The following is a 12,741-nucleotide window of genomic DNA, read 5'->3' as shown; positions in this document are numbered from 1 at the left end:
GGGATGAGCTAACCAATATACAATATAAGGCTATTCAGAATTGTCACAACAAATCCCCCCTGTACAACGAATATGTGCTAATAAAAATGGAGAAAAAAAAAACCAAAATGTTTAAATCGGAGAAGAAGAAGAAGAAGAAAAAGTAGTAGTAGTAGTAGTAGTTTAATTGGAAATGTTACCTAATCCCTATCTAAATTTTAAGTGAGCATACTGCTCAGGAACACTGAAACAGCAGTGTTGAGACAATGTCTGGATGAAGGTATAACTTCCATTTCCTTTCCTGCCCTTGGCACTGGAAACATTGGTGTGGAGAAGAGTGTAGCAGCACACATTATGTTTGATCAAGTTATAGCATTTGCCAAAGACCAGTCTACACACTGGTTCACTTCACCACACCCAGTGACCTGGTGAGTGAGCAAGAGATTCAGTCTCTCTGTACCTCCCTCCATGTGTTAAATTCCAGGGGGATCTGGGATTTCCCTTGCAGCACCATTCCAGTTAAATCTGCTACCTATGTTCTCTTCCCAATGGGCCTAATAGTGGATATTGGTCCTCTAGCCAACTACTCACCTGAGGCACATAAAATACTGTTAAGCATTAAAGAAGCTGGGCACTGGTAGCTCATACCTGTAATCCTAGCTACTTGGAAATCTGAGATTGGAAAGATTGCAACTTTAGACCCCCCATCTCAACTAGTAGCTGAGCATGGTGGTGCATGCCTGTCATCCCAGTGACAGTGGGAAATTTAAAATAGGAGAATTGCGGTCCAGGCCAGCTTGAGCAAAAGACAAGACACTATTTCCAGGATAACCAGAGCCATGGAGACAAACACAAAGCCCTGAGTGTGAAGCACTGAGTTCAAACCCCACTACCACTAAAAAAAGAGAAAAACTCAGTCCTCTGTGACTTTTTTCCTATACCATGTCTTGTCTTCTCTTGCCTAGAGAGCTCTCTAATCCCAGATTGGTCCTCTAATCTCTTCCTGCAGCTTTCCAAGGTTCTTTTCACAGACAACCTTCCTATAGTAATAATTCAATGCAATGTTGAAAAATTGATGGAAATTTAAATCTGTCCAAAACTTTAGCACTTCTCTAGGAGAAATCACATAGTAGATCTTAGTGATATTGAAAAATGCTGATTTCTTAGTCTCCCTCTCCTTTATTAAACTGCCAACAGCTCTTTTCATTGACTTGGAAGTGACAGATGAACAGAACAAACTGATGCTTGGCTGTCTGACCTGGGGATGTGGCTAGGCTATACAAGCCAGGAGAGATTACAGTGCCCACATATCCTAAGTAGTACACAGTGAGCCACTCAGTTGCTTCAATTTCACAGTCCTTACATTTTTCATCCTTCATCTTTATAGCTATAGTGGGTTCCCTATGGAGTAGGCTCTCTTCTATCCTCTGAGGAGGCATGGCATGACCCTGAGTGGTGACTGGCATTATAAATTGTGAACTGAAACAAGGGGTAAGTGAAATCTTATTTTTGACTCAAAGGCTGATCCTAAATTTGTGTTTCTCTTACAGACATTGGCAACTGCAATGCAGGAATGTTTGAGACAATGTCTGGATGAAGGTATAACTTCCATTTCCTTTCCTGCCCTTGGCACTGGAAACATTGGTGTGGAGAAGAGTATAGCAGCACACATTATGTTTGATCAAGTTATAGCATTTGCCAAAGACCATGCGAAAAAACAACTAGCTGTGAAGTTTGTGATCTTTCCTGAAGACCTAGAGACATATAAGGTGAGTCAGTATCTCAGAAATGTTCTACAGTTCATTTATGCATTCAACATCTGTTTAGTGTCTCCAATTTTAGACACAGGGTTAGCTATGACACTGTGTGGTGGTGTTCTAATTTGGTGAAATTTAACTTCTGTAGGTTGCCTACCTCTGACCTAATAACAAATGTCATGATAGAATCCATGTTTACTCCAATACTTAGTCTTCCTCTTTCCTTTTGTTGGCATTTATATTCTTTCTGCTCCTTAAAGATAAGCAACCTCCTTTCCTGCTCTTTTCTCTCTCCCTCCAAGAACTCAACTGTTCTTCGAATTTTTTTTTTCACACTGGGGTTTGAACTCAGGGACTCATTGCTAGGCAGGCACTCTACCATTTAATCCATGCCTCCGGTCCCTTTTACTTTAGTTATTTTTTCCATTCGGGACTTGAGTTTTTACCTGGGCTGGACTGGACTACAATCCTTCTATTTATGCCTCCTGTGTAGCCGGGATGACAGGCATGCAACACCATGCCTAGCTTACTTGTTGAGATGGGGGGGCAGTTCACTAACATTATGCTAGGGCTGGCCTTGAACTTCAGGCCTCCTATTCTCTGCCTTCTGAATAGCTGGGATTATAGACATGAGCTACCAGACCTATACCTGCACCTGGCAGTCTTTGGACTTCTAACATTACCTCTGCAAAGTCCTGTCTTCTGAGTTAAGTTTAGACCCACGACTCCAATCCTCATTCATTTCTATGTGAATATTTGTCCTCTGAAATCCACTATAATTAAACCAAATTCTTTGTCGTCTCCTCTCCAATCGATCAATTTCTCCTCCAAAATTCCCATCAAGTTCTGCTTTGCCTGTTGCTGATTGTGTGACCTTGGGCCGGTTATTATCCTTATCTGTGCATCAGTTTCCTTATCTTTCAATGAAAATAATAATCATCACATTATGGAGCTGTTATAAGGATCAAACAAATTAATACATGCAAAACAAGTAGAATAGTACCTGGCATACAGTACACCCTCCATGAAGGTTAGCTGTTTGATGAATTGTAGTTCATTGAGATGAATTATTGCTAAATTAATTAAGTTGTTTATCTTTCTTTCCCACTGGATTATAAATTTGTTAACAGCATCAGTGTTTCTGGTTAGTTTTGGTGTATCTCCAGCACTGCCCTCAAAGTCAGTCTGTTCTTAATTTATTTGTAAGTAACTCAGCAGAAAGTCAGTTGTGGTTTAACATAAGCAGAGGAGCATGTGTGAAGGTAAGTGTGTGTCTTATATGTGAGTACAGAGATCTGTGTGTCCATCTCCTTTAGTTTCACCTCATCTCAGCTTTTTGTTTTAGCATAGCTACCTAGAGTTTTGTGTTAAGTACCTGATACATACAGCAAAATTAGTATATTTTGCTGTGCTGTTTTGCCTTTAAAATACCAACTGTCTCTTTGCTTTATTTTTGCTTAGTTGGAATTTTCATAAAAGACTTTAATGATATGGGTATAAGAATACAAAGGAAATAAAATTAGATACAGCAACTTAAATAGGTTTTGAAGACATCAATTGTGGATTCTGCCAATAGCAGCATTTAAGTGCTAGTGAGACTTCCTAGGCGTGTGCCTGAGTTTGGGGTATTAAAGGGCCTTCCTGAAGAACGCTGCATCTATACATATGAAGACAGCGTACTGAAATCCATCAAACCCTGAAAGATGGAGGAAGAGGGAGAGCAAGAATGAGATATAACAGAGGGGGTGAACTTGTTCAAGGTATACTGTATGCATGTATGGAATTATCACAATGAAATTTTTCATATTATTAATGTAGGATAAATTTTTAAAAGCTATGAAAAAGAGAAAGATGTTATGATTTTAAAAAAGAAATGGAGAGAGAGAGAAGGAAAGAAAGAAAGAAAAAGAGAAAGAAAGGACCTTCCTTGCTCAGCACCTGGCAGAGAGTGGCTCCAAGCATTAGCTCTCTTGTTGCTGCTTCTCTTCCTACTTCCTGGCCTGTTCGTGTACATGGTACCCATTTTTATCTCTCCCTACAAGGAATTGAATGCATACTTGTTCCAGCTTGCTCTTTTTCCTGGAGCAAATGTAGAGGATCTTGCTACTTCTGCTGCCCGACCAGGCAAGGAGATTTGTAGCATTTGCTGATTTCCATGGCTGGTTTTAAAGTATCAGTGTGATATCACTACAGGTGGGGTTGGAAGGGTTGGTCACAGCAGGCTCTTGTGAGCCAGTGGAGGCCAGCTCTAGTACACTGTGTCTCCACCAGAGCTCAGTGGCAGGAGTGGTATTGACCCAATGAAGTAGCTCACTGTCTTGGCAAAATGAATCATCTTCCAGATGAAGTTCATCATTTTCCCTAAGCAGAGGACTATCGCCAGGCCCTGACAGGTACTCTGAGCCCTTTCTTGAACTGTACATGGAACACCATATTGTTAAAAGAGGCATTAACCATATCTAGAAAAGAAGGTTCACTCTCTCCAACATGCAAACAAAAACCTTCAGTGCATTTCAAGAAAAGTGGAAAGATCAAGTACAGGCTGAAGATTGTCCTAAGGGCCAATAATAAAAATATATCTTGTATTGCATCTGTAAGGCTGTGTGCTGAGTGGAAGCTGTCTTATTCCATTCTCCATCAATCTTGTGATGAAGCCATTGTTGGCATATCATTTCACAAATGCAAAACATAGCCCAGAAGTTAATATGCACACAGCTAATCAAAGGGCTAAGCCAATCTGGGTCTGTTTGCTTGCCTACAAAGCCTGTGTTCTGAAGCACTAACCAAAAACACAGATAAAATAATGAGAAATGATATATCTTTCAGGTTTGTAGCTCAAAAGAGAGTATTATTTTTTCCTAGTAATTTACATCATACAGTGAACATTGATCCCTCATTTAGCTTTTATTAACATTGACATAGAGGTATGAACTGTGTACACATATGTATATATACCTTATAAGCATGTGTTCCTAAGTAAGTCTTAAAATGAGAGTTGTGTGTACAAAAAGATCAGAGGGCAGTTTATAAGGTCATCACAGAGTATGTTAACAAGATTACTACATTCCAGAAAATCAATTTGTCAGACACCAAGAGTTGACCTGACTCAGCAATACCAATCTGCACTTAGCTTATGATAAAGTGATATTTTCATATTTTCCAATTCAGAATTGAAGTGAATAAATAATTCCTTGGAGGACTGAAATATTTGTGTTTACTAGTACTTTATGATGGTAAGGGTCTTGGGTAGAGCCGTGTATCTACACAAGGCAGTGGATGGATAGGTATTTTTTTCATATCTACCTTGCACCAGACAATGTCTTAGAATAAGGAACCCTTTTTCAGAGCACATTAATGACATCTCTTAGATCAGGTGTCAGTCACTAGCAGACAGAGCTGGACAAATACTGCCAAATTCTTGACATTTAGCTCTATTTTTCCGAGCTCTTTGCAGACTGTCTCCTTGTTATCCACACATTCTTTCTTCAGCATTGTATTTTGTCTTGAAATATACATTCTTCTTTTTTTATACCAAATTTTGGTTTTTTTTCCATTTTTTTCTGTACATGTTTTTTAGATATTCTAATAGATTGTGGTGTTGCACTTGCTGTTCCTTACGACTTTTCCAGAGCCTGTTTTAGATTGGTGGCAGAGGGAGCAGGGACTAACAAAGCCAGTGCAGTCAAGTGTGGTGAGTACAGGTAGAGATAGAATTTGGTGACAATGCTATTTGTCCTGCTTATGGCTGTATGCTCTGTTTTGCTTATTGTAGGCTTTCTCTGCTGAAATGACAAAGAAGTCTAAGATACTGACTTTCAACAGTAATGGTGGTAAGTAAATAATTCAAGGGTCTAGAAGTAAAGTCTTCCACCATAGGCTCATTCTGTTCTCAATTACCTGAACTAATGAAGGAGAGAACAAGCCAAACATAATTCGTTGTGCTCCTGCTAGGATATCAACCTGCTTTATAAGTGGTTCTACCTGTGACTAGTCTAATTTCGTGATATCAACAGAGAGAAGCTAAGTTGCAATAGATAATCCATAGTGTGGATTGCTTATTCACAAAAAGGTGTCTGTAATTTTTTGTTAGGAAATTCTGCACCATGTATGGTAGTGCACACCTGTAAACCCACCACTTTGAAGGCAGAGGCAGGAGGGTTGTGAATTTGAGGTCAGCCTGGGTTACATAGTGAGACCCTGTCTCAAAAAAACAAAAAAGCTAAAAACATAAATTCTGCCATCCACAAGCTGCTTAAGCTAGTCACAGCTTCTGCTCCAAATATTAAATGGAATTATTTATAATTACAAAAAACTTGCCTCAGTAATAACAGACAACTGGATTAACCCAATGCTACCCATACCTGAGTAATCACTGGACTCATAACTGGAATCATGATGAGAACTTTCAAAAGTGCACTTATGCACACTCGTATACCCCCAAACACTATAGATTCTGATTTAGGAACTCTGGTTCTAAGCCAAGCATGTCTCTTTTTGAAATCTCCCTAGTCAGTTTTGCAGCTGAGCTAAGTTTGGAATCCCTAGGTTAAACCATGCCTGGCTGTTGAGGACCAATGAAAGAATAGCTCTGTCACATCACTTCATTCCTTTAGTAGAATTGGAATGGACTGAGATGGAATGTTCAGTGTCTCAGTGGTACTGGAAGTGAAGAAGAGAGAACTTTAAAAGTTCTGTGCCTCTTAGGAGTCTGCTTTAGAATTATGATAATAACCAACTACTGTGAGGCTATTTGGAGGTTGTGGATGTAAAGATGTTCTGTTAATTATAAAGCATTAAACAAATGCCAGGTGCAAATAATGAATGAGAAGATGGACAAACTCCTCAGGTAGCCCAGAAAGGGAACAATTCCTTTTGATTGGGAGGGATCAAGAATGGCTTCATGGATGAGAATAGTTCTAAGTTGGGCTTTACGATGGCAACATTTTCAGTGACCAGTGGGGGAGAAGATGGCACCTAAGGTGAAGAAAACCAACAGAAGCAAACAAATGCAGTTCATGTTTGGGGAACCTAAGGAATACAGGATAGTGAGATAAGAGGAGGAGTTTTAGTGAGGCTAATATAGAAAAGGAACATACAAAAGCCTATACATCATCTGAAACAGAGGCAAGGGTCCCGTTTATTTCAGTAATTTTTGGCAATATCTGTGAAAGAATTAGCTAGCACAGAACTATAGTTGACAGCCATAATGACTGATGAATAATAATTGTCTCAGATTATCAAGGAAAGGTTAAATTAGTTAGGAAGGTAGAAATACGTTTTTGTTAGAAATGCTTAACTAATAGTTAAAATTAAATGTATTTTGATGTTTAGAAGAGTATTCTTTAGTGATATGAACAATTTAGTTATCTAGAAGAACAATCCTCTTCTAACAATGACAGATTGATGCACTATTTTTATTTTCTCTTAAAGAGAAGAGCTTCCAGGAAAGGGATTATAAAGTCTTTATTTTCTCCTAATAAGTAATATAAGCTCCCAATATTCATATAAGGATGGAAAATACAAAATAGGGCTGGCAGAGTGGCTCAAGTGGTAGGGCACCTGCTTAAGCAATCATAAGGCCCTAAATTCAAGCCCCAGTACCACCAAGAAAAAAAATGATAAAAAAAAAAACATAAAATGTATGCCTCTAATCAAAATACCCTTGTCATTTCTTAATGTTGTCTAGAACATCAGCTTTATTTTTACGCAGAGGGAAGTCTTCCTCCCCCACTCACTTCTAATTTGGTTCTAGTGCTTTTTCATAGTTTCTGGCACCACTCAGCTACAATATCAGCGCTAATTACCCTACTTCCTGGGATCACTACTGGCAGGCAGAATTGTATGAGCACTGGGGTCAGATGCCCACATTTACTAGCTTCATGGTCATCACTGATGAGTCCTATAACCATGGGCAAGTTACTTAATGACTATCTGAGTCATTAACTGACCTCACTCATTTGTAAGATGGAATTATTAATAGTATCTATCTCATAGGGTTTCAGAATTGAGTAAAATAAACCCTTGGAACAATGACTAGAACAAATTTTTCTCCTCAAAATCTGTCTCTTAGATTCTTCCCTGCAAAGCTAATTTCTTTTCATTACTGTAATTATATTCCATTGTTGAAGGACATTGGATTATTTTCTTTTTTTTTTTGCTGTTGCCAATCTGTGAACTTTCTTAAACATGCCTCTTGCTGTACAGTGCAAAAGTTTCTTCAAATAATATGAGTGGTTGTGTTCTGGTTTTATATGTGTCATGAATATATAGGCGTTACAGTTGCTCTATATCCTTCTCAACACTTGATATTGTCAGACTTATGAAGTTTTGCCAGTCTGGTGGGTGATTCTTCTTTTCCCTGATTGTAATCAAGATAAGCATCTTTTCACATAGATGAGGGTTATTTGTTTCCTTCTTTTGAAATTTTTTTGCCCAATAAGCTACTGGTTCTTCCTTTTCTTAATGATTTGAGGAGATTTTTTATCTGTTCTAGATAGTGCATTGTCTATTAATTCTCTCTAAACTAGTCCATTGGTTTTTTTTCCAACTTGAATTTCAGAGACACCTCAATTTATCAGCAAGTCTTTTCTACTTCTTGAGGAAGTACAGATGGGTGGGTAGAATCCAGTCCTCTTCCTTTTCTGCTAGGATACAGCGTGTCCAGTACCAGTAGCAGCAGCTAAGCTTAAATGCTTACTGCGGAGATGGAAAAGAGTGCCACCAGCCCTACCCCTTAGATAGCAGGAGGTCCTGACACACACAAAGATAAGATATAGTAAACATGTATTGTTTTCACAATCACAAATTCATGTTTGGTTGTTTTTTAAGAAGTAATTTTCATTCATTGAGACTGTAGCTTTCAGAGCTATTAGATTTTAAAACCTGGTAGAAGCAAGAGGCAAATCCCACTCAGCAGGAAACAATAGTTAATATCCAGTGTGAGATCAGAACTCACCCGTGAATTGACAAATGCCAACACAGGTCAGACATGATAAAACCAACACTCTGTGAGCTAAACACTGTGCTCCGAAGGAGGCTGTAAAATACTCATTATATCCAGTGTAGCCTAAGAGATAGTTCCATAATTGGAGCTGCTACTGCTGACAATGGTAACAATGTCTTTTGGCAACACTGGCCATGGTGTTTTGCTCTGCACAATTTGAAAACCCACCATCTTTCCATGGTTGTTATGATAGATACTTCAGTTCCCCTATGGACCAGAGAGGAACAAAGAAGAAATGGACTTGAAGCTGGATCTCCTGCCATCAGTCTGATGGGATTCAACAAGGAAGCGATGTTTGAGGCTAAAGCATGGATCCAAAAGATACTGACCTCCCAGGATCACTGCACCATTGAAAATAATCATATTCTCTATCTTGGGAAAAAGGAACATGACATTTTGTCTCAGCTCCAGACAACCTCGAGAGTCTCCATCTCAGAGGTTATCAGTCCAAAAAAGGCAAATTTAGAGATTAAAGGAGCCCGGGCTGACCTCATTGATGTTGTTATGCATATTGAAAGTATGCTGTATAATGTTCAAGAAGAAGTGGCAAGAAAAAGTGAGCAAGCCCTATGGATCTTTTCTGGTGAGTAACTTCCTATTAAGTTAAAAAGTTAGCTTTCCCAATTGTTCCTTCTCTGGGGCATGAGTATGTCTGTAAATGTGTGGCTAAGAGGTAGACTGGGAGAAGAGAAAGCAAACCATTCTGATTGTGTTAGGTCATAAACTTTTATGAGCCATTTTTGGCTCTCTTTCTTCCGTCAGGGTTATTTATTAATAAATGAAAGCACGCACATATGCTCATGATTAGATTTACTTATGATGACATGGATTGCCTAAAAGACGATTGGAAAGCCTAAGCTAAGCCCAAGTCATGGGGGAAAAAATATATTCCTAATTCTGCAAATGAAGCATTCAAATTTAGATAATTCCACTTATTTATTTATTTGTTGCTGGTAGCATTAGAAGCACTGAAGTGTCTTTCCCTTTTTTTTTGTTTTATTTCTCCTTCATTTTATTTTTTTATTTTTATATATTATCCTTCGTTCCCTCCCTCCCTCCTTCCTCCTTCCCTCCCTCTTTCCTTCCTTCTTTCCTTTCTTTCTTACAGAGGGTCTGGCTATATAGCCCAAGCTAACCTTGAAACTCACAATCCTTCTGCATCAGCCTCTGAATGCTGGCATTACAGACTGTACCACCATGCCCAACCAGGAGTCTTAAAATTTCTTTCTTTGAGTCCTGCCACCAACAAAAGTGTTCATTGGCACTATGAGATACATTTAAGCATCTCCTATTCAACTCATCAGAAAAACTGGGAATTGGGACCTGAAGAGATCCCTTTAACAGAGCCCTAGAGGTAACTAGGAAATTGTACCATCTGAAATGCCAACCTGGCTGGTGGAACATGCCTGGAATCCCAGCACTCTGAAGACTGAGGCAAGAGGCTTGTGAATTTGAGGCTAGCCTAGGCTACTTAGTGAGTTCCAGGCTAGGCTGAGCTGAATAGCAAGACCCCGTCTCAAAACAACACAAATAGCAACACAAAATAAAACAATAAAATGCCACTCTGGAAGACAAAAGATTATTTCATTCATTTATTCAACTATTGTGTATTGTACTATGTTATGTGTCATGCATTGTGCTAGGTATACAAAAGGAGTATAAATTTTATCTGCTCAAAGTCTAATAGGGAATACTGACAACCAAGCTGGTGAGCTATGACAGAGAAAGGTGAAAGTACTCTTAGAGCACTGAGGAAAACACTTTATGCAGACTTGGAAGGTCAGAAGGCTTCTCATAGGAGGTGTTACAAATGGAGAACTGGATAATAAGTAGCAGTTAAACGGACAAAGAAGGAGAGTTTCAAGAAGTAATATTATAGCTAAGTCTAGATTATACAAGACTATAAATCACATGAAAATATTCAGAGTTCTCCTTAATCAAATTGGGAAACTTGAAGGATTTTAAGCAAAGATAAGATCAGATTTGTATGTTAAAAAGATCTGGTTCTAATGTGGAGAAAGTATTTAGTAAGAACTTTGATAACTCAGTGCAAAATTTCAAAGGATAACTTACTTTTACCTGCTGTCTCTAAAAATAATTCAGGAAGAGATGGTCAAAGTGAGTGTGAGTTTGCAATAAATATCATATCCATCCACAGAAAACTCAGTATTAAAAACCGTGGCTAAAAAAAATGATACCTGTTGAAACTGTTCCAGGAATCAGGGGAAGGGGAATGAAAGAGCAGTGAGAGAGTGAATTCAAGTATGATATATTTGATATACTGTAAGAACCTTTGTAAATGCTACAATGTCCCCCCACCCAGCACAACAATAAAAAATACATGGCTAAAAATAATACACAAGTATGGGAACCAAGATTATGATTTCTACTTAGTTTCTGAAACATGAAAAATGTGGATATTTAAACTGATACTATTGTCAGCTCAGGAGAACAGGAGATGTAAGGGTCATGTAAGTCCCTGTTCCCCTGCAAGATGGCATTTTTGGTAGATGACTAAGCTTATTACTTCACATAGCATTTCAGAGGTTCCTGCAAACTCATCTTCTCTAGGATTAAAATTTACATTATTAAAAAATGGACAACTTTGAAATGCTATTATATGAACATCAAATATACATCAGAACAATAAAAGTTTTTTTAAAAAAATAAGTTATACATCACTTCTCTTTTATGCTATACTTTTAATTCTTCCTGGTAAGCACTTCTGATAGAAGTTTGTGGGTCTGTGGGTCCCCAGTGCCCAGCTCAGCTGCCTGGCTTGTAGGCAGTGCTTGGTTAATGTTTCTTGAATTCAAGAACCGAATTCTAATATTGAACTTTATAAGTGTGAGCTATTGGTCTCCAAATTTAATATATATATATATTTTTTGGTGGGACTGACGTTTAAACTCAGGGCTTCATGCTTGCAAAGCAGGCACTCTATTGCTTGAGCCACACCTCCAGTTTACAAATTTAATTTACAGTCTCTTCATTTGAAGTTTTTGGGCTTTAGAGCTCCTCTTCTGTGGAGTTTTGTTCCTCTTGCTTTCTCTGATTTACAACTTGGCCCTCCAGTGAATTTTTCTGAATTTAACACCTGATCTTCATAGTTAAGTTGAGTACATTCGATTAGATAAGTGTCGTTTTAGTATACTTGTTCTTAAATGAAACTGAAATAAACCAGTTATTTTTGGCTTCCATTTGTTTACCTGTATGCTTAGTTGAGTAAGGAGTTCACTTGGACAAAAATGAGTTGTCTATTGTCTTTTAAAAAGGAAGGAGAAAATGAAAGAAGAACAAAGGAAAGGAGAAAGGAGGAAGGAAACAGGAAAATACGAAGACAAGAAAGGGAGACTTTTAATCTCTAAATTTTGCTCTTCTTGCTTGGGTGTTATGATGTTCTCAGTATTTTGCCTTGTCTGTTACAGAGAGCACCAGTGAAAGCCAGGTTTATAATCTTAGATCTTTACTTACTTGCTTTGTTTTATTGGGCTTTTATTTATAAAGTTGTGTTAATTATTTCAGTGGTGGTCTTATGATGATCAAATAAGGTAAAGAAATGAAATCTGAGAACTTTGAAGTGTCACATAAATAGCTAACTATTTTCCATCATTTGTGTTTTCTTTTTTGTTGTTGTTGTTGGGATTGGGGTTTGAACTTCAGGGCTTTGTACTTGCAAAGCAGGTACTCTACTGCTGAGTCACACCTCCGGCCCCTTATCTTTTCTTTATTCTTTCTCTTTTTGCTGATAGGATCTTAGCCAGAAATATAAATGCTTCCTATGAGCAACATAATCATTTATCACCACTACAGCATTGGTTGTGGAGGAGAAAGTATAATTAATGCTCTTTTTTTTTCTCATATTCCCTCAGCCTCATGAACCAGATCATCCAACGACAAATTTATTACACCTCTATTTTATCCTATGACTTATTGTAGTTCTTACATGTCCTGTATAATAAAAGGCATACTTTGAGCTAATCTCTTCCTCTAAATTTCTTG

The 12,741-nt window shown here is 38.1% G+C and overlaps 1 protein-coding gene across 2 annotated transcripts in view; it reads left to right on the top strand.

The window, feature by feature from the left end:
- Positions 1–12,741, top strand: part of Parp9 (poly(ADP-ribose) polymerase family member 9) — a 32,532-nt gene that overhangs the window by 11,714 nt on the left and 8,077 nt on the right. For both annotated transcript variants that reach the window (XM_020167992.2, XM_020167993.2), the window contains exons 6-8: positions 1,530–1,748; positions 5,509–5,566; positions 8,933–9,322. In XM_020167992.2, coding sequence (XP_020023581.1) covers positions 1,530–1,748; positions 5,509–5,566; positions 8,933–9,322 — 667 coding nt within the window. The remainder of the gene's footprint in view (positions 1–1,529; positions 1,749–5,508; positions 5,567–8,932; positions 9,323–12,741) is intronic.

The sequence above is a fragment of the Castor canadensis genome, chromosome 5, assembly GCF_047511655.1.
Source record: "Castor canadensis chromosome 5, mCasCan1.hap1v2, whole genome shotgun sequence".
NCBI lineage: Eukaryota > Metazoa > Chordata > Mammalia > Rodentia > Castoridae > Castor > Castor canadensis.
Note: the sequence above shows the minus strand (reverse complement) of the source record. Positions and strands in the feature narration are given on the sequence as shown.